This window comes from Pelodiscus sinensis, chromosome 30, assembly GCF_049634645.1.
Source record: "Pelodiscus sinensis isolate JC-2024 chromosome 30, ASM4963464v1, whole genome shotgun sequence".
NCBI lineage: Eukaryota > Metazoa > Chordata > Testudines > Trionychidae > Pelodiscus > Pelodiscus sinensis.
In genome coordinates this window covers 1,059,042-1,080,420 of record NC_134740.1, presented here as the reverse complement: position 1 = coordinate 1,080,420, position 21,379 = coordinate 1,059,042, and the positions used below count along the sequence as shown (strand labels likewise).

Genomic DNA, 21,379 nt, shown 5'->3' with positions numbered 1-21,379 from the left:
CAGATGCAGACTGAGCCAAGGAGCAATTCAGGGACCAGGGCAAGAACCCAGGACAGCATCTGCCTTTCCCCCCAGGGACACGGAGTGGATCTGTGGGGGAAGGGTCCTGCCTGTGTCTGGGGATGTTGAACCGACCAGCCGGCCGGCCCGGCAGTAGAAGGAACTGAGCAGAAACAACAAAGCTCAGGCGGATGTGGGGGAGAGGGGAGTTTTTTCCACCAACACATTTTCTCCGGGGTCTCTGCAAAACCAGCTGTTGATGTGCTGCTCAGAGCTGGGGCCCTGTGTCCTCTCTGGGAGCCCAGAGCTGGGGCAGAGAGACCCCTCCCCCCCATTAACACAGCCCCACAGCAATGGACCCTACCCAGGGGCGCTCAGTGCCATGGGGATGGGGGAGCTCAGTCTCCATGGCCTCTCTAGCCCTCGCTCTCTCTGCTGGGACTGCCCATGAGGGGCTGGGTAGCCCCATGGAGATGTGGGCAGCTTCTCCCCTATGGCCTTTTCCTCTATGGTCTTTGCTGGGACCCACCAGCCATCCATGAGCCATCACCTTGGCTGGAGCTGCTGCTGGGGCAGGTTCATGGGATGCAGCCTGGCCCAGGGAAGGCTTGTCACAGGGGCTCCCCAACTTGCAATTCCAAATCCCACAGAAGATCCTAAGCCCCATAGGGAGAAATGCCTCCCCCACTGCACTCACACAGACCACGAGCACCCAGATACGGATGGGAGACGTCGTTACCTGCAGGGGACACCGGCCTGGGGAGCATCTGGAGAGAGGCTGGGGGAGAAGAAAAGGGAGGGGCGAGAGCTCTGGGGAGGGGAAAGAAGACACTGAAGGATTTGGGGGGTTGCTGGACAACACACACGCAGGAGGGCTGGGGGCTGAGGAGGGCACTTACCCAGCAGAGGGAGGAGGCGAGTTGGCTCCATGCTGAGCCAGTGGCTCCGGGTTGGGAGCTGGGCTCTCAGCTCAGCTGCTGGACGAATGTGAGTGCAGGGCGGGGGACGGAGTCAGAGGAAGTCTCAGTCTCACGCATGGTCACTGCTCAGCTTAGGTGCTGCAGTCACCACGGTCTGGTGCTCAGGGCGGGAGGAGGGGAGCTCGCCCTTTGCAAGTCTCGGGCAGCCAAATCCCCAGCCCCCACTCCAATTCTCCGGGAGAGGCATAAGGATCTTGGCAAAAATGACTCGACTACATTATGCAAATGAAGCATGACAAAATGCTAATCAGAGCTTCATTTGCAAACTCTCTGCTGGCAAAAGCCGTCAGTGTAGACAAAGCATAAAGGTTTATTAAAAAGGGAATAAGCAAGTTCTCTGCAGGTTACAGCTAGAAAGAGACACCCCAAGTCGTACCCATCTAAATCTGGTGAGCGACACAGCTCCGGTCATCTGTTATTCAAATGGGTTTGTAGGCCGACCCAAACAGCCACCCACGGAATATCTGGCTTCAGTTCAGAGTCTCTGGCCCTTCAGCGTTCGAACAACCCAAAACTACTTTCTTCTTTTCGGGGATTTTTACTCCCTTTCCTCCAGAGATCAGGAGGATGGAATCAGTTCACATGCTCGTCTCCAGTCCACGGGTCTCGGAAGCCAACAGCAAGTGTTTCGTACTCTGATGGTCCACGCTGGGCAGGAAATAGCCCTGCTCTAGTATTTCACACTTGGTCACACTTCTCTCCAGAGTGTGTAGATGTTCACAGTTTACAAAGGAAACTCTTAATGATCAACTGATAACATGACATGCACCATGACCGGTAAGATTCACACAGGCAGCAGCAACACAGAAACATTTTATAGATTCTAAACATTAAGCACATTCTTACAAATTTAATATTTATATCAAGGAACAGTCAACACATTCTTATCCTAACACCCGGGTGGCTTTGCCTAGTCTCCAGTGATGAGGTTGTCAGCTCTTAGCTAACACCTGCAGCTAAGTAAGAGCTGGCGTCAGACTTGCAGGAGCACCTAAGCTAGGTGATGTTTCTTCACAGGGAACTCACGTGAGCTACAAAAATTCATAAATCCACAGTGCTGGGTATGAGTCTGGCTTGTCTTTCTAACGTAGTTCCAGCTACATGTGTAACCCTTTCGACACAACCCAGACACACGTCACACAGCGATATTCATGACCAGGGGACACCAGTTTTTCCATGATACTTGACAAGATGCTGTTGGCTAAATATTTCACCTGCAGTGACTTGGGTGGGAACTTTGCCACCTGCCAGACAAGGGCTGTTGGGGTATAAAGGGTGAAGGATGCAGATCCTTGGAGGAGGGGGAAAGATGCAGGGAACAGAGAGAGGGATTCCCCTCTTATTTAGCTGCTTTCTGGGGGAAGGTTGTCACCACGTTGCTGTACAACACTTGTTCATCTTCAGCAGGCTTTGCTTTGTTTTTCGACCGGATCGAGTGGGTCTCTAATGCCTGGATATCTAAGAGTGCGTAGGTGACTTCTGAGTCCTGGTGGGGGAGGAAAGAGAAATGGTGAGAGGGGAGGGGTGCAGGGATGCTGCTGATGAGAAAGAGGCGACTGGCATTCTTGGGTGTTTGAACAGGAGGAGACCTGGGAGATAATTGTCCTGCTGTACTCTGGACTAGGGAGGCCACAGCTGGAGAGGTGTGTCCAGTTCTGCGCATTTAGGAACATGGGGGCAAACTGGGGGGGTCCAGACAGAGCACGTTCACTCTGGAGTGACACGGCTAATGAGGGACGAGATAGACATCTGCTAAGCCAATGTTGTAAAGAGGACAGTGACCAGTTCTTTCCTATGTCTACTGAAGTTAAGGCAGAATGGGTTTTGTCTGTGGCAAGGGACACTTAGATGCGACATTACAAGAAATATTCTCCCTCTAATGGCAGTTAGTTCTGGAACAGGTGACCTGGGAAATCTCTGTCAAAGGCCAAAGACCCATTGGGCTGGTCCATGTTGAAGTAACGCTATCACAGGAGACCGGAACCGATGACTTCTTGAGGTCCCCGCTCAGCCCTACATGTCTGTGATTCAGTGGTGGTTTGGCGAAAGGGAAGGCCAATTCCCAGCCCATTCTACCTGCATGAACAAACTGGGAAGTATTTTTTGTGGCTGTTTTTTGACAGCCACACCCTACAGAGGAAGCAATATGTGAGGCCTCGGCAACAATTCAGGCATTGTCGGTTCTAAGAGGTTGGATTCTGCTGGCTCTTGAACTTAGCCTTTCAATGCAGTCATGTTACCTGCTCTGTATGATCCGCTCCAGCGCCCGTGGCTTTTGATCCCTTGCTGTCATGGCCTGGATCCAGGTTCCTGGCATGTTCTCCAAGCTCAACACCTTCCGTGCGTTTTGGAGTCTTTGGAACTAGTGCAGAACCGTGGAAGAAGGGAGCTGAGGTGGGGACATACCCTGAGGAAACAACCGGCTACAGGGCATGACCTTGAGCAAACGACGCAAACTCAGCTTCGTGCCCACGGTCACGCTGTTTAAAAACATTCTTTCTCACGCAAGAGACCTGGAGACTTCTGCAACTTAGACATTATTTTCCTCTCCCTTCACCCTGATCACAACCAGGAGTCTTAGTGCTGATGTCAAATGAAATTCTATGTCTTAAACCAAACTTCGGCTGAGTTGGCAGTTTGATATCAGGTGTGGAGAAGTCGAATTTGTGCCAATATACATTTGACAGTGTAACGATACCCTTTTAGGTGTCTGTCTTCTTCCTATACTTTGTCCTCTCCTTCAACGTTAAATACCTCACTTACCCTGCCTATTGTAGGCTAGCAGACTTACCCAGTCTTGCACAGGCCCTTCAGGGTAGGGGAGTGGTAGGCTACATCTAGACTGGCAAGATTTAGCACAAATACTCTAAACACAAGAGTTTTTGTGTTAGAGTATTTGAGTAAGAGAGCGTCCATACTGGCATGTGCCTTTGCGCAAGAGATGTGCTTTTGCGCAAAAGCATTCGTGTCAGTGTAGATGCTCTCTTGCGAAAGAAAGCGCCGATGGCCATTTTAGCCATCGGGCTTTCTTGCGCAAGAAATTAATGTTATCTGTCTATACTGGCCTCTTGCACAAGAGGACTTATCCCTGAACAGGAGCGTCAGAGAATTTGCGCAAGAAGCACTGATTTCATACCGAAGAACATCAGTGTTCTTGCGCAAATACTCACGGCCAGTGTAGGCAGGTGGCACTAAATCTTGCCAAGGTAGACAGAGCCGTAGTGTGGTGGGTGCAGGACCCAGGGCAGGGCCTTGGAGATGTGGAGTGGCAGGGCTGGAGGATGAAGTGTCGGGGGTTCAAGAGTGAAGATTTCGGGGTGAGGAAGATCTCAGGTCAGTGACCCCTTCTCGAAGGGATTTCTCTCCCTCCTGGCCACAAGGGGCCTTCTGTCTCCCCATCTCCAGGCCCCTGGCCAACAAGGGCCTTATGTTCTTCCCCCCACAAACAACCTCCCCGCACCCTCCCCAATGACAAGGGGCCTTCTGCCTCCCCACAGGCCCATGGCTGCTAGGGGCCTTATGCCCTCTAGTCCCTCCAGGCCATCAGAGGCCTTCTGTGTCTCTTCAGCTCCCCTGGTGCTGCAGACAAGGACTCAGGAGGATGGGTTTGGGGCTCCTTACCCATTCTGGTGGCAGGCAAGGTGGTAGAATTGCAGTCCAACTGGCCACTGTCTCTCAGGAGTCATTCTGCATATAACTCTCCCCTGCGGGCTCACTGCCCTCAGTGGCCATGCTCAGTATCATGTCCCTCCTCTCTCTGCCCCCTTCCTTTCCACATGCTGGAACACAGTCCCATTCTCAGCTCTTCCCTTTGTTCTGGGCAAAATCACACCCTAACCCTGCTATCAGTTAGGGGAAGAGGAAGCTGCATATGAAGTTTGGGAGTCTTGGCTCTTACTGTTGTGGAGACGTTCTTCAACAAATAGACTCACAGACTGACAGACAGACAGACGTAAAATATACAGATCCATTTGCTTTCCACACTGCACCACGGTAGGTTCCTTTGTGGTTGTGAATACTTTAAACTCTTTACCGCGATCACTATTGAATCTTTAGGACTAGACCAGATCTGAGGCACAGGTGGGAGATCCCAGCCTCTCGCCTCCTTTCACTCACCTCTTTTCTTCCTGCGGCAGTAGCAGAGCAGAGCAGTCAGGGCTGCGATCAGAAGCAAGATGCCACCAGTTCCCAGCAGAATATAATGGACCCTTTGCAAGGCTGTTCAGGGTACAAAGGAAAGAGAAGGGAGAGCAAATGAGAACAGTCCGGCAGCCGTGATAAAAGATCTGAGCCCCTCAGAGCAATCCAGCCTTGCAAGAGATTTCCTGTGATAACCCCTCTCTGTGGTGGCCATTGCACTTTCAGTTTGTACCGGCTTGATGATCTTTCTGAAGTGCGGGAGGATGGCCCAGTGGTGATGGGGCTGGTCTTTGACACTGTCTGTGGGGGGCAACTCCCTGATAATCCACAAGTCACCTCTGAGGCTTCGCTCCTCTTTGCCTCATTTCTCCAGCTCTAAAAGTGGCACTGAAGGGCTCATTCTAGTCACACCGTCGTGAGGTGCCCAGATTCTAGGCCACTGAAGTGTCAGAGCTGGAAAGGACATGGGAGGCCGGGGAGGTAGAAATGGGGTTTTTCTATCACCAAGTGAGATCTGTCTCCTCATCCAACCCCCTTTTCCCATGAGAGCTCTGGGGGTTGGGTCTCCTCCAATGGGAGCAACACAGGGAGATGGATTAAGGTATTAGCGATGTTTCACCCTCAAAGTCACAGTCACAGCCTGGCTCCTGGAGGCAGGACCCACCTCCCACCCCTGTTCTCTTCGTACCCACAGGTGAATTCCCCAGTGTTGTTGGGACCAGCCTCTGGGATGCTGAGCACAGAGACATTCACGGAGATGGTGCTGGGCTTTGTGGAGCTGATCTCAGACTTTTAATTCACCCAAGTTCCAAGGCTTCACTTCAATTGAAATCTTTGCAAAGATTTTAAGGGGATATTAAATACACACTGGCCTCAAAGATAAGATGTCTAAGCAATCATCATGGCTTAGTAGAATAAGAACACAAGGCACATTTTAAAACCACCGGGAAGGACCAACATGCATGCGAGGAAAGGTGAAGGGATAAGTGCGAAGGCCAAACATTCTAGAAAGATACCAAGAACAGATGTAACGATGGTGAAGATTGCTGTCCCGCCCCATCGAGATGGAAGCAGTGGGCAAACTGAGGGCTCTGAAGGAAGACAAGCATTTATCCATCGGGACAAAATATTTGTGATCAAAACCCAATTAGCCTGGCATAAAAAAGACGATAAGGAGCAAGAGAAACAACTGGAAAGAACAAACACCCATCAGAAAAAACAGCAGAAGAAGGGGAAAACCCACTGATCCTGATGGGGGAAAACCGGGGGGTGGGATAGCTCAGTGGTTTGAGCGTTGGTGTGCTAAACCCAGGGGTGTGAGGTCAAACTTTGTGGAGACCGTTTAGGGATTTGGGGCAAAAATTTGTCAGGGCTGCTACTTGGTCCTCCTGTGAAGGCAGGGCACTGGAGCTGATGATCTTTCAAGGTCCCTTCCAGTTGTAGGAAATGGGCAATTTCTATTAATTTAATTTAATTTGTTTAATTAGCAAAGGAGAACAGTTTTGCCTTAAGAGCAAGGGCGTCCTGCCATGACTGGAGCATCAGTTCGGACCAATACACCACTCGCTCCTCCGCCCTGGCTCAAACAGGCTGGCCACAGACCATGGACTGGTAATCATAACTGTGATTGGGGGATTGTGTCTGTCTGTGTATGTTAGTGTATGCTCTCTGCTTCCCCAATGTATTCTCAATACAGATGGTGAGTTGTCTTTTGCCCCTATAAAGACCCCGTGTGCTTCGTAGAAGTGTAACACCTCAGGGGATCTGGCCCCTTTCACACTACTTGAGCTATGGCCTATTGACCCCATCTAAGTCTGACCCATTGATACCAGCTTGTGATCTTGCCCACTCATAGAATAGTCACCGAAACAAGCCCTGGTGCAGCGGTGTGCTTAGGTGTGATTTAAACTGGTGTTTGGAGGGTCTAACGTGCCACAGGGAGTCCTTGAAAGACAGAGAACTGGTCCCTACGGTCAAAAGCTCAGGCCAAACCGACAGTCGCTTACCCCAGATTAATTGGTCACAGACACATTACAAAGACCCATGAAAGCCAAGTCTGTGGTAAATGCTATGAGAGTTTATTCACGAGGAAAAAGGAAGGAGAGAGCTAGCTGCAAAATTCATCCAGGAAAGAGACACAACCCAAAGAGTTCCCATCTAAATCCAAAGAGTGACAGAGCTGCAGGGACCTGTCTAGTCACAGGGTTTCTCCGGGCAAACTGAGGACACATTTCACGGGGATCTCTGGTTTCAATGCAGAGTCTCTGGCCCTTTTGAGTTCAAACAGACAAATCGATTCAGTTTCTTTTCCTTGGGGACTTTCATTCACACGTTCGTCTCCACTTCCAAGGAGCAGGGGACACAATCCACCAAAAGTTTTGCCCTCTCCTGTTCCACAGTTGATTGTCTTGAGGCCTTCTTTGGCAGGGCAGGAAATAACCCCTCCTCTGGCAAACTCATATTCCAAACATGGTCCTGGTTCTCTCCACACTGTGTGTGTTTATCGTTTTAGTTCAAACACTGAAAGATCCCCTTGAAAAATTTGGTACGGTCTTTATCAATGAGGTGATTCCAGGCAGGTACATACCAGCATTTTGTAGTAACATCAGAACACAAGAGACACGCTTAGGAGACTAATTCCTATTTTGAGCAAAATCAACAGTCATGTGACCTGGTCTGGTCTCCACCTATGAGGTGGCCAGTTTTAGTATGTTACCCTGGATTTAAGGTGCATGTTTGGATCTCATATTGTGTTCAAATCAACTGCCACCATGTGCATTAGACACCATGGATTAAACAAAGAGAATACGACCTCGTTAATGGTTAATTGGAAAGCAGGCACTTAGCTTGGAGATCGAAACTAGCTTTTGGTTCCTGGCAGAGTGGGAGAAAGGAAAAGAAAATCAACAAGTGAGACTGAAAATCTTGGCGGATGAGGCCCCAAGTCAGGTTGCCTCGGAAATAACAAGTTTCTGGAACCATAGGAAACGTGATGATTCCACAAAGAGCTTTAAGACTTGGCTGCTCTGCAGAAGTTAATTATGAGATAAGAGAAGACTGACGTGGCTGTGGAAGCCATGTTAGTGGAAAGAGGCTTTGAACATTGTCCATTCTCCAGGGGAGCACGTCTCTTGATGGGCTTTGCCTTTGCTCAAGAAGCAGGCTGGTCACTTGGGTAGCCCATCTCCAGCCCCATCAATAGCTGAGTCGACACCTCCTCTCCAGGGCTTTGTTGGAAGATGTACAGAGAAGCAAACCTACTTCAGGTTCAGCCTATATCTCTGGCACCTTTTGGGTCAATCTCTTTCCACAATCACCTGGTTCTGTCAGTGGGGAGGACTGTCTTCAATTGGGTGATTCTGTCTCTTTCCTGGTTGGTTTTAGGAAAAGCAATCCCATTCCAGGCACATCCCATTGCACTGTGTTCAAATACAGATTTCACAGGGTCTCAGAGAACAGCCGTATCTTCACCTGTGTCACTCTCACATATACTCCCCTGTGATATTATTTTTCCATGCAGTTTGGGAAGTTATTCTTCCCAAGGCAGAACACAGACCCACATTTTCACATCTGCGTGCGGGACATGAATACTGGGGAGCCGGGTTCACACCAAAGAAGCAATCTCTGTGCACAGGAGTTATGCAGCTGTGAAAAAGTGGCCGTGCCCCGCCATGGACACAGCTGTAGTTCTGTTGGTGGCTGAAATGCTCGTGGTGCCCAAAGCCCTTTCAGACCCTGCGGATGTTTCCAAGGTCTCACTCTTTGCTTTTCCACTAGAACTTCCCCCTCCGGTTGAAATTCAAGCTAAGTGATTGCAGCAAATGGGAAAACTTGTGGGGAGGATCCAAGGCCCCGGATGAAAGGCCCCTCAGCAGAACAAGCCAGGGACCTGCATCTAGAAGCAGCGGTAGGAGACTTGAAAAATGAGGCCATTGATGAGGAAGAAGGAGCCGCCCACGGCCAGCTCCCGGACCCAGCGGAAGCCGTGAGCTGCAGAGATGGAGAATCATGAATGGAACTAGCTGGTTATGTCACTGCTCAGCATCCTGCCCGTGGTATCAAAGATTTTTCTGCCTCTAGGATCTGTGATGAACTCCTCTGCCACATGTCCTCTGTCTGTCTGCTTCCTGTCTGTGTGTGTCTGTCCTTCTTTTGCCTGCCTACCCTGTAACACCACTGTGCCCTGCCCTGCCCTGCCTTGCCCTTGCTTGTACCGCCAGAGCATGGAGGAAGTGTGGGTGTTAGGGAAGGGGACCTTGGGGGAGATGTTAGCAGACAGCAGCAGACTCACCTGGCATTGTGACATTCACAGTCACGTTCTCAGCCCGGCTCCTTGGGGACGGGATCCACCTCCCAGACACATTCTTCTCGTACCCACAGGTGAAATCCCCAGTAATGTTGGGACTGGCCCGTGGGATGCTGAGCACAGAGACATTCACAGAGCTGGTGCCGGGCTCCCCAGCAATGAGCTCGACTCCATCCTTGTAGAAGTGAAACCTCCGCTCATGGGTCTCCCCAGGGGCCGTGCAGGTGATGTTCAGGGAAAACCCTTCACTCACCACTCGAGACAGGGGATCCACACTCAGCTCTGGCTGGGGAGGGGGATCTGTGGGGAGCAACAGAGAAGAGGGGCCATTAGGGGCCTGGGAGGGGAGAAAGTGGAGCCCAGAATTTGGTTCATTCACAGCTGAATTTTGCAATGAAACCAGAGGCTCTGGAGAGATAACAGGGTCCCCAGGGGCTCCTCACAGAAACGAGCAGGAGCCGGGCCATAGTCCTTCCCACACAATGTGGGGCTGATATATGGGTCAAAGGTGGACATAGGCAATTTGCTCGTTTTGTGTCCACCTCCGTGGCCAATGCTTCATTGAGCCTTCGACAGACCGGGGGAGAGGGGGAAGGTGGGGCAGGGAGCCATTGACTGTGGGATCCCCTCCCCTCTTGTCAGGCTGTTTGAGACCTGAGAGCCCTGTTCAGAATCTACCATCAGGGCCATGTTGGATTGGTGTGTCCATGGCAGCCTTGTATTGAGACCACATTTGGGGGGAGGGTCAAAGGTGGACAAAGGCAACATTGCTCATTTTGTGTCCTCCCTCCACTGCCAGTGCACCAGGGAGGGCCCAGGTACGGGCAGGTGTAGGCTGATCTGCCAGGTGTCTTGGCTGGAGACCCCGCTGGAGATCTGATCCCTCCTACGATAGAAGAACCTGTATCCTGCTGCTTTCACACACATTGGAGCCAAGGGTGACCAGCTCCCCTCAGATATAGATGGGCTGAGGAGGGTCTCACCTGTCACTGACACCGAGACAGGGGGGCTCTTTTCCGACGGGATCTCTCGCCCACGCTCCACTCTCCAGTACAGGCAGGTGTAGGCTTGGCTGGCGGCTGAGTCACTCGTGTTGATCTGCCAGGTGCCCTGGCTGGATTCCCCGCTGGAGATCTGCTCCCCTCTCTGGTTGAAGAACCTGTATCCTGCTGCTTTCTCATTCAGTTGACTAGAGCACCTGAGGGTGACCTGCTCCCCTCGGATGTAGATGGGATGACGAGGGTCCAGAGACAGGCTGGGGCGAGGTGGACGTTCTGGGAGGGAGAGAAGTGGGGAGGGGAGATAAATGAGCCAAGTCCCTGACTCCCTCACACAAACTTCTCCAGTCGCCCTGCCCAGAACTGCCTGCCCCAGGCTGAGACACCCAGGCTGGTTTTCCCCGCTTGGCTCTCCCAGATGGACAGGTGAATACAGCAGGGACACATGCATGACCCAGAGCGCACCCAGAGATCTGCCAGGCCCTGGGAGGGGAGGGGAAGACGATACCAGGTCAGTCAGTTTGCAAATGTCATTGTGGGCAGCAGAGATCTCCCTGCGGGAACCCAGTGGGACCAGCCTCCCCTGCTGGGTCCGTGAGGAGGCAGCTCATGCCCAGGGCAGCTCAGCCAGCATGGTCTGGGAGGTGGTTGTGCAGGTGAGGCCGGGGGTGTCAGGGAGCTGCCCCCAGCAGGCACAGACCAGGCTGCCCTGCACTGAGGGCACATGCTAGAGACGTGCCTCAGAGCCCTCAGTCCCCAGGGAACTTCACACTTGCCAACGGTGCCATGGCCCCATGAACAGCAGCTTAGTTTCTGGCACCATTGGCTGAATGGTGCTACAGCCCACTAGCATCGCAGCGGCTGTGCCTACAGACACCTCTGTGCGGGGTCTACTGGCAGGGCTGGGCTGCCCAGGGCACAGCCAGGAGGAGGGATGGGGGGTGCCTGTCTCAGCTGTGAGCACCAGGGGTATGTCGAGACTGGATCCCTCTGCCAGCAGAGGGATGCAGCTTAGGCTCGGTGATATTGCTAATGAAGAGGGGATTTAAATATCCCATGCTTCATTAGCATATACACGGCCTGTGCTATTTTCACCACGGAGGTTAGGCAGCGAAAAGAGACTGTCTAGACACAGATCTATCACTAAGGAAAGCCTTTGTCAACAGATCCCTTATGGCTCGTAAAACGCGGGAAGGCAGAGAACCTGACAAGATTGTGGGAAGTGGCCCCATCGGACCAGGGAGGAAGAGGCCCAGAGCAGGCGCGGGAGCCGCTTCTCCCGTCCTGGGAACCGAGGCGTGTTTCAACAGGACTTCCCCGCCGAGGGAGTGACACGCTGTCCTGCCACTCACAGGGCCCGGGGCTGGGACCTGATGAAGTAGGGTGAGCCCAGCTCCCTCTCCCATGGGTGCAGCCCCGCTGTACCCCTGATCTGCCAGCACAGGTCTTGCCATAAAGGGCCGTACAGAGACAGAGCTTATTGACTTGGGCCAGTGGTCCTTTTTCTAGAGGGATAGTCAGTGCCTGGGTTTGTGGACTCAGGGTCCCTCGTGGTCTGCCAGATGGGGCAGGAGGGAGCACCCCACCACACATGGTGGAGAATGTGGGTACGATCTCTCCCCTAATACAAGCAGAAAAGCGAGGGGACAGACTTGCCTCCCCCCCCCAGAAAAATAGGGAAGAGAGAGAAGAGGGGGTATCCCTTGTGTAGTTGTTAATGATTATACCGCCAAGGACCCTGGAGATAGGGCGGCTGCAAAGGGGACGGCCCTCTCAGAATTGTAACCATGGCTGGTCAGCAGCACGTGCCCAAAGGTCGCAGATATGGGATGAAGCCAAGATACTGGTTTCCGTGCAGGTGAATGGAACCCCCACCACTGCCCTGGTGGATTCAGGCTGCAGCCAAACCTCTGTGTGAACTGGGGTGGTGGCTGCCTTTGCCCAACAGAGACCCCCACTACAGATGTTGCGCATTCACGGGGATTTCAGATCCCATCCCACAGCCTGGGTGAGGTTGGAAGACAGGAAGTGTGGGGTACACTGGCTAATTGTAGTGGCCCCAAAGGTACCCTCTCTGGTGGTCCATGGGTGGGACTAGCCAGGGTTTGCCAAATTACTTCGAGAAGGAAGCACGCTGATGGCAAACACTGTCCTAGCTTGAGAAGCGCGCCGATTCCTGCTAGGAACCTCACCAGTGTGTGTGGGGGGGGGGATGCCTAAGAACAACAGGTGGGGAGCAGAGGGAGGGCAGACAATGGTGCTGGGGGAAGGAGCCTCTGGAGGAGAGGGGTCAGTGCAGAGGATGGAGGAGGAGAAGCCCCAGGCTCTCCTAAAATGCCTCTGGACAGCCAGGCTGGGGGCACGGATGAAACGAGACAGGGGGCAGTGGAAACTGTATCTGGGTCGGGATGGAGAAAGGTCCCCCAGCTCGTCCCCTCATGGGAACAGGGTCTCACCCGTCACTGACACCAGGACAGGGGGGCTCTTTTCCGACGGGATCTCTCGTCCGCTCTCCACTCTCCAGTACAGGCAGGTGTAGCCTTGGCTGGCGGCTGCGTCACTCGTGCTGATCTGCCAGGTGACCTGGCTGGAGACCCCGCTGGAGATCTGCTCCCCGCTCTGTTTGAAGAACCTGTATCCTGCTGCTTTCTCATTCAGTTGACCGGAGCACCTGAGGGTGACCTGCTCCCCTCGGATGTAGATGGGCTGAGGAGGGTCCAGAGACAGGCTGGGGGGAGGTGGACGTTCTGGGAGGGAGAGAAGTGGGGCAGGGAGATAGATGAGCCAAGTCCCTGACTCCCTCACACAAACTTCTCCAGTCGCCCTGCCCAGAACTGCCTGCCCCAGGCTGAGAGACCCAGGCTGGTTTTCCCCGCTTGGCTCTCCCAGATGGACAGGTGAATACAGCAGGGACACATGCATGACCCAGAGCGCACCCAGAGATCTGCCAGGCCCTGGGAGGGGAGGGGAAGACGATACCAGGTCAGTCAGTTTGCAAATGTCATTGTGGGCAGCAGAGATCTCCCTGCGGGAATCCAGTGGGACCAGCCTCCCCTGCTGGGTACGTGAGGAGGCAGCTCATGCCCAGGGCAGCTCAGCCAGCATGGTCTGGGAGGTGGTTGTGCAGCTGAGGCCAGGGGTGTCAGGGAGCTGCCCCCAGCAGGCACAGACCAGGCTGCCCTGCACTGAGGGCACATGCTAGAGACGTGCCTCATAGCCCTCGGTCCCCAGGGAACTTCACACTTGCCAACGGTGCCATGGCCCCATGAACAGCAGCTTAGTTTCTGGCACCATTGGCTGAATGGCGCTACAGCCCACTAGCATCGCAACGGTTGTGCCTACAGACACCGCTGTGTCGGGTCCATTGGCTGAGCTGGGCTTCCCAGGGCTCAGCCGGGAGGAGGGATGGGGGGTGCCTGTCTCAGCTGTGAGCACCAGGGGTATGTCGAGAGTGGATCCCTCTGCCGGCAGAGGGATGCAGCTTAGGCTGGGTGAAATTGCTAATGAAGCGGGGATTTAAATATCCCATTCTTCATTATCATAAACACGGCCTGTGCATTTTCGCCACGGAGGTTAGGCAGTGAAAAGCGACAGTCTAGACACAGATCTATCGCTAAGGAAAGCCTTTGTCAACAGAGCCCTTATGGCTCGTAAAACGCGGGAAGGCAGAGAACCTGACAAGATTGTGGGAAGTGGCCCCATCAGACCAGGGAGGAAGAGGCCCAGAGAAGGAGCGGGAGCCGCTTCTCCCGTCCTGGGAAGCCAGGCGTGTTTCAACAGGACTTCCCCGCCGAGGGAGTGGCATGGACGGCTCTCTCAGAATGGTAACCATGGCTGGCCAGCAGCACATGCCCAAAGGTCACAGATATGGGATGAAGCCAAGATACTGGTGCCCGTGCAGGTGAATGGAACCCCCACCACTGCCTTGGTGGAGTCAGGCTGCAGCCAAACCTCTGTGTGAACTGGGGTGGTGGCTGCCTTTGCCCAACGGAGACCCCCGCTACAGTTGTTGTGCATTCACGGGGATTTCAGATCCCATCCCACAACCTGGGTGAGGTTGGAAGACAGGAAGTGTGGGGTACACTGGCTAATGGTAGTGGCCCCAAAGGTACCCTCTCTGGTGGTCCATGGGTGGGACTAGCCAGGGTTTGCAAAATTACTTCGAGAAGGAAGCACGCTCATGGCAAATACTGTCCTAGATTGAGAATCTCACCGATTCCTGCTAGGAACCTCACCAGTGTGTGTGTGGGGGGGGATGCCTAAGAACAACAGGTGGGGAGCAGAGGGAGGGCAGACAATGGTGCTGGGGGAAGGAGCCTCTGGAGGAGAGGGGTCAGTGCAGAGGATGGACAAGGAGAAGCCCCAGGCTCTGCTAAAGTGTCTCTGGACAGCCAGTCTGGGGGCACCGATGGAATGAGGCCGGGGGCACTGGGAGCTGTATCTGGGTAGGGATGGAGAAAGGTCCCCCAGCTCGTCCCCTCATGGGAACAGGGTCTCACCCGTCACTGACACCGAGACAGGGGTGCTCTTTTCTGACGGGATCTCTCGCCCACGCTCCACTCTCCAGTACAGGCAGGTGTAGGCTTGGCTGGCGGCTGCATCACTCGTGCTGATCTGCCAGGTGCCCTGGCTGGAGTCCCTGCTAGAGATCTTCTCCCCGCTCTGGTTGAAGAACCTGTATCCTGCTGCTTTCTCATTCAGTTGACCAGAGCACCTGAGGGTGACCCGCTCCCCTCGGATGTAGATGGGATGAGGAGGGTCCAGAGACAGGCTGGGGCGAGGTGGACGTTCTGGGAGGGAGAGAAGTGGGGAGGGGAGATAGATGAGCCAAGTCCCTGACTCCCTCACACAAACTTCTCCAGTCTCCCTGCCCAGAGCTGCCTGCCCCAGGCTGAGAGACCCAGGCTGGTTCTTCCCTGCTTGGCTCTCCCAGATGGACAGGTGAATACAGCAGGGACACATGCATGACCCAGAGCGCATCCAGAGATCTGCCAGGCCCTGGGAGGGGAGGGGAAGACGATACCAGGTCAGTCAGTTTGCAAATGTCATTGTGGGCAGCAGAGATCTCCCTGCGGGAACCCAGTGGGACCAGCCTCCCCTGCTGGGTACGTGAGGAGGCAGCTCCTGCCCAGGGCAGCTCAGCCAGCATGGTCTGGGAGGTGGTTGTGCAGCTGAGGCCGGGGTGTCAGGGAGCTGCCCCCAGCAGGCACAGACCAGGCTGCCCTGCACTGAGGGCACATGCTAGAGACGTACCTCAGAGCCCTCAGTCCCCAGGGAACTTCACACTTGCCAACGGTGCCATGGCCCCATGAACAGCAGCTTAGTTTCTGGCACCATTGGCTGAATGGCGCTACAGCCCACTAGCATCGCAGTGGCTGTTCCTACAGACACCGCTGTGTGGGGTCCACTGGCTGGACTGGGCTCCCCAGGGCACAGCCAGGAGGAGGGATGGGGGGGTGCCTGTCTCAGCTGTGAGCACCAGGGGTATGTCGAGACTGGATCCCTCTGCCGGCAGAGGGATGCAGCTTAGGCTGGGTGAAATTGCTAATGAAGTGGGGATTTAAATATCCCATGCTTCATTAGCATAAACGCGGCCTGTGCTTTTTTCGCTACGGAGGTTAGGCACTGAAAAGCGACAGTCTAGACACAGATCTATCGCTAAGGAAAGCCTTTGTCAACAGATCCCTTATGGCTCATAAAACGCGGGAAGGCAGAGAACCTGACAAGATTGTGGGAAGTGGCCCCATCGGACCAGGGAGGAAGAGGCCCAGAGCAGGCGTGGGAGCCGCTTCTCCCGTCCTGGGAACCCAGGCGTGTTTCAACAGGATTTCCCCGCCGAGGGAGTGACACTCTGTCCTGCCACTCACAGGGCCCGGGGCTGGGACATGATGGAGTAGGGTGAGCCCAGGTCCCTCTCCCACGGGTGCAGCCCCGCTGTACCCCTGATCTGCCAGCACAGGTCTTGCCATAAAGGGCCATACAGAGACAGAGCTTATTGACTTGGGCCAGTGGTCCTTTTTCTAGAGGGATAGTCAGTGCCTGGGTTTGTGGACTCAGGGTCCCTCGTGGTCTGCCAGATGGGGCAGGAGGGAGCACCCCACCACACCTGGTGGAGAATGTGGGTACGATCTCTCCCCTAATACGAGCGGAAAAGCGAGGGGACAGACTTGCCCCCCCCCCAGAAAAATAGGGAAGAGAGAGAAGAGGGGGTATCCCTTGTGTAGTTGTTAATGATTATACCGCCAAGGACCCTGGAGATAGGGCGGCTGCAAAGGGGACGGCCCTCTCAGAATTGTAACCATGGCTGGTCAGCAGCACGTGCCCAAAGGTCGCAGATATGGGATGAAGCCAAGATACTGGTTTCCGTGCAGGTGAATGGAACCCCCACCACTGCCCTGGTGGATTCAGGCTGCAGCCAAACCTCTGTGTGAACTGGGGTGGTGGCTGCCTTTGCCCAACAGAGACCCCCACTACAGATGTTGCGCATTCACGGGGATTTCAGATCCCATCCCACAGCCTGGGTGAGGTTGGAAGACGGGAAGTGTGGGGTACACTGGCTAATGGTAGTGGCCCCAAAGGTACCCTCTCTGGTGGTCCTCGGGTGGGACTAGCCAGGGTTTGCCAAATTACTTTGAGAAGGAAGCACGCTGATGGCAAACACTGTCCTAGCTTGAGAAGCGCGCCGATTCCTGCTAGGAACCTCACCAGTGTGTGTGTGTGGGGGGGGGATGCTTAAGAACAACAGGTGGGGAGCAGAGGGAGGGCAGACAATGGTGCTGGGGGAAGGAGCCTCTGGAGGAGAGGGGTCAGTGCAGAGGATGGAGGAGGAGAAGCCCCAGGCTCTGCTAAAGTGTCTCTGGACAGCCAGGCTGGGGGCACGGATGGAACGAGGCAGGGGGCACTGGGAGCTGGATCTGGGTCGGGATGGAGAAAGGTCCCCCAGCTCATCCCCTCATGGGAACAGGGTCTCACCCGTCACTGACACCGAGACAGGGGGGCTCTTTTCTGACGGGATCTCTCGCCCGCGCTCCACTCTCCAGTACAGGCAGGTGTAGGCTTGGCTGGTGGCTGCATCCCTCGTGCTGATCTGCCAGGTGACCTGGCTGGAGACCCCGCTGGAGATCTTCTCCCCGCCCTGGTTGAAGAACCTGTATCCTGCTGCTTTCTCATTCAGTGGACCAGAGCACCTGAGTATAACCCGCTCCCCTCGGATGTAGATGGGCTGAGGAGGGTCCAGAGACAGGCTGGGGCGAGGTGGACGTTCTGGGAGGGAGAGAAGTGGGGAGGGGAGATAGATGAGCCAAGTCCCTGACTCCCTCACACAAACTTCTCCAGTCTCCCTGCCCAGAGCTGCCTCCCCCAGGCTGAGAGACCCAGGCTGGTTCTTCCCTGCTTGGCTCTCCTAGCTGGGTGGGTGTGTACAGCAGGGACACATCCATGACCCAGAGCACACTCAGAGATCTGCCAGGCCCTGGGAGGGGAGGGGCAGATGATACCAGGTCAGAGTCAACTCAGGAAGAAGAGCAGGATGGAGATTTCTCTGGGAGAAACACTGAGCACCCCTCTGAACCCACCGTGCCCTGTGCCCACGTTACCCCGGAGGGGCTGGGCCTCTGTGTGTGAGATCCACTGGCTGAACTGGGCTGCCCAGGGCTCTGCAGAAGTGGGGATGGGGGGGGGGTCTCTGTCTGAGCTGTGAGCACCAGTCGGTCACTGCCCTGGGTCCAAGACCCCTTTGGAGACCAGATCCCTGCTTTCAGAGTAAGACTTGTAATTGGTGGTGCCATAAACACTAGGGTAGAATTTCTCCCTCCCCTATCTAAGGGCTGTGGGGATCCTGATGTACTGGCCCCGCTAAGGAGTCAGGGGGCATCAGACCATAGTTATGAGGTGAAAAGGCCGAGGACATAAAACAGGATTCCTGGTCAAGTTACTCCACTGCCGTGCCCTGTTGTGACAAATTTACTGGGCAGCTGGACAGCTCTCCCTGCCCTTAGTGACCAGTGATCCCCACACCCAAACCCCAGCATATCAGATATCAGGGCCTGGCACTGACCAGAGATGGGGAATTGTTTAATTAAAGGTCCTCCAGTTTACAAATATTTCAGGGCTGGGGGCCCCTAGGAGGAAAGTAACATCCATGCCCCCACCTCCGAATCCCAAAGCCAGAGACCCAGGGAGTGACACTGACCAGATACCAGTAGCCCTCTCTGGCCTTGTGCAGAGCTGACTGCTGGGCTGTGTCTCTCCACAGATGTGGAGCAGACACCCCAGAAAGGGCCAGCACAGAGCAGGGGATGGAAGGATTCACCTGTCACCCTGATGGAGTGGGATTGGCTCCTCGCGGATTTGATCTCTTGGCCAGACACATTCCTCCAGGACTCACAGCTGTACTGCCCGGCACTGAGTGCAGAGACACTCAACAGAGGGAGTGACGCAGTGTGACTGTCGTTAGACACGCTCGACAGTGGCAGGGACTCAGTGTAACTGCCATGAGACGAGGGGAGCTCCTTGGGCTGAATTTCCTGACTGTCCCTGTAGAACCGGATCCTGGACACGGTGGGTGACCCAGCAGCTGAGCACGTCAGGGTCACGGCTTCTCCCATAATGTAGACAGTCTGCTCTGGGTCCACGGTGAGCTGGGGGGCTGGGAGGGGGGCTGGAACAGAGAACAGACAGGTGACAGTTCTTATGTGGGTGTCTGGTGACCAACGGGCAGAGGAGGAGCCAGGGGAGGGCAGAGCAGGGAGGGATCCTGGGCACAGACCCAGCCAGCCCCAGCTCCGTGCCCAGGAACCACGTCTCCACCAGGCCAGGCAACCGCTGAGCAGCAGAGATCTCCCTGCCGGGATCCCAAGGGACCAGACTCCTCTGCTGGGTAACTGGGGGGCAGCTCAGCCATCAGAAGTGGGGGGGGGGTTGTGTGGCTGAGGCCGTGGATGTCAGGGGGCTGCCCCGGAGACCATCACCCTTAAACCTGCCATGTACGTGCTGCTCACTGAGGTGCCCTGGCTTGGAGGGGAGGGGGTGTAGAAACTGGTCCCTCATCTGAATGTCCTGGGAGCAGCAGCCGGGCTGCATCCTTGGCATCTGTTGCTCTTGTCTGCCTGCAGGACAGGGCTGAGATCTTCCCCCCAGCAGTGCCCAGAGCTGAGAGCTTCCCCCAACCCCCAGTGGCTGGGAACTGCAGCACTCTGAGGGTACGTCTACACTAAAGCGCTAGTTCGAACTAACGCGTCTAGAACTAAAAACTAGTTCGAACTAGCGTTTTGCTAGTTCGAACTAGCAAGTCCACATTGAGTGGACTCTGAACAGGGCTTAAGGATGGCCGGAAGCAGTGCTGGCAGGGCATAAAAGGAGGACTTAGAGCATGGAGATGCTGTCTCAGGCTAGCCGAGGGCTGCGCTTAAAGGGTCCCGACCCCCACCCCGGACACACAGTTCTAAGGGGTGCCCCGCTTGCAAAGAAGTTCTGGCTTGGAGTGCCCTGAGTGCCCACACTGGGCACATCACACCACTCGGCCATCAGCCCAGCTGCACTTGCCGCAGGCTGCCATCTGGGGAGAGGGAGTAATTGGGGGGCTGCAGGAGAGCTTCCACCCCCAGAAGCCCGCAGAGCCAGCCCAGTCCTCCCCATCGGGGGCTCGTACCCCATTCCTCCCTCACCTCCTTCCACTTACCCTTCCTTAGCCCCCCTTCTTATTGATGTACAAAATAAAGATAACGTTTCTTCCAACATTGACTCTGTCTTTATTGAAAAAAACTGGGGGAGACTGGGAAAAGGAGGTGGGAGAGGGGAAGAGAAAGGCTGGGAGAGGGGAGGGCAACTAACATGATCAGGGGTTGGGAACAGGTCCCAGATGAAGAGAGGCTACAGAGACTGGGACTGTTCAGCTTAGAAAAGAGGAGACGGAGGGGGGACAGGATAGAGGTCTCTAAAAGCAGGGGTTGGGTGGAGAGGGTGCATTCAGAAAAGTTCTTCCTGAGTTCCCATAAAGAAGGACTAGAGGACACCAAAGGAAAGGAATGGGTAGCAGGCTTCAAACTAGTAAGAGAAAGTTGTTCTTCTTCACAAAGCAAATAGTTAACCTGTGGAACTCCTTGCTGCAGGAGGCTGTGAAGGCTACAACTAGAACAGAGTTTAAAGGGAAGTGAGATCAAGTCATGGAGGTTGGGTCCATGGAGTCCTATTAGCCAGAGGGTAGGAGTGGTGTCCCTGCCCAAAGTTTGTGGAAGGCTGGAGAGGGATGGCACGAGACAAATGGCTTGGTCACTGTCTTCGGTCCATCCCCTCCAGGGTCCCTAGGGTTGGCCGCTGTCGGCAGACAGGCTACTGGGCTAGATGGACCTTTGGTCTGACCCAGGACGGCCATTGTAAGCTCAGGGCTCAGGGTCGGGGGTCTCAGTGGACCCCCTTGATTTTCATGCACACCTGGTCCTGGGTGGCCAGGCTGGCAGCTCTCCTGCCCTAGACAGCCACTTTCCTGTGCCTAGTGCGGAGATCGTGGACAAGGTCCACGATGTCCGCACTAGCCCAGGAAGGTGCCCGCCTCTTGCGGTCCAGGGCAAACTCCCGGGAGCCGCCAGCCTGGTCCCGGCAAGAGGGGGTGGGCTGGGGGGCATCGGGTGGGTGGCTCTGTGCCGTGCCAGGTGCAGGGTCTGCTGGCTGGGTGCTGGCAGGCTTGCACCTGGCACGGGCACCGTAGCCAGCCCGTGCCCCTTTAAGGGGTCCGGGGCCGGGAGGGGGGCATAGAGTTTCCCTGGTGTTGGCCAGAGTGGCCACCAGGGAAACCTGGGGAGGGCTAGCCTCCCACTAGTTCGAACTAAAGGGCTACACAGCCCTTAGTTCGAACTAGCTAGTTCGAACTAGGCGTTAGTCCTCGTTAAATGAGGTTTACCTAGTTCGAACTAAGCGCTCCGCTAGTTCGATTCAAATTCGAACTAGCGGAGCGCTAG

At 54.9% G+C, this 21,379-nt stretch overlaps 1 protein-coding gene across 1 annotated transcript; it reads right to left on the bottom strand.

Moving 5' to 3' along the window:
• Positions 1-842: 842 nt before the first annotated feature.
• LOC142821083 (immunoglobulin superfamily member 1-like) lies at positions 843-15,386 on the bottom strand. The gene is made up of 6 exons (XM_075911870.1): positions 14,924-15,386; positions 12,881-13,171; positions 9,412-9,726; positions 5,097-5,198; positions 3,221-3,387; positions 843-2,466 (listed from the first exon to the last, which is right to left on the bottom strand). Exons 1-6 carry the CDS (start codon positions 15,384-15,386, stop codon positions 2,320-2,322), a joined length of 1,485 nt encoding a protein of 494 aa, XP_075767985.1. The 3' UTR covers positions 843-2,319.
• Between the last annotated feature and the right edge of the window lie 5,993 nt (positions 15,387-21,379).

Excerpts from the sequence above, each read along its gene's own strand:
- LOC142821083 (XM_075911870.1), bottom strand. The coding sequence starts at position 15,386 with ATGTGTCCCTGCTGTATTCACCTGTCCATCTGGGAGAGCCAAGCAGGG. Across the intron at positions 5,199-9,411 it reads TGTGAATGTCACAATGCCAG|CCTTGCAAAGGGTCCATTAT; the intron begins GTGAGTCTGCTG and ends TACCCTGAACAG. Across the intron at positions 3,388-5,096 it reads CTGCCGCAGGAAGAAAAGAG|GGTATGTCCCCACCTCAGCT; the intron begins GTGAGTGAAAGG and ends TTGTTTCCTCAG.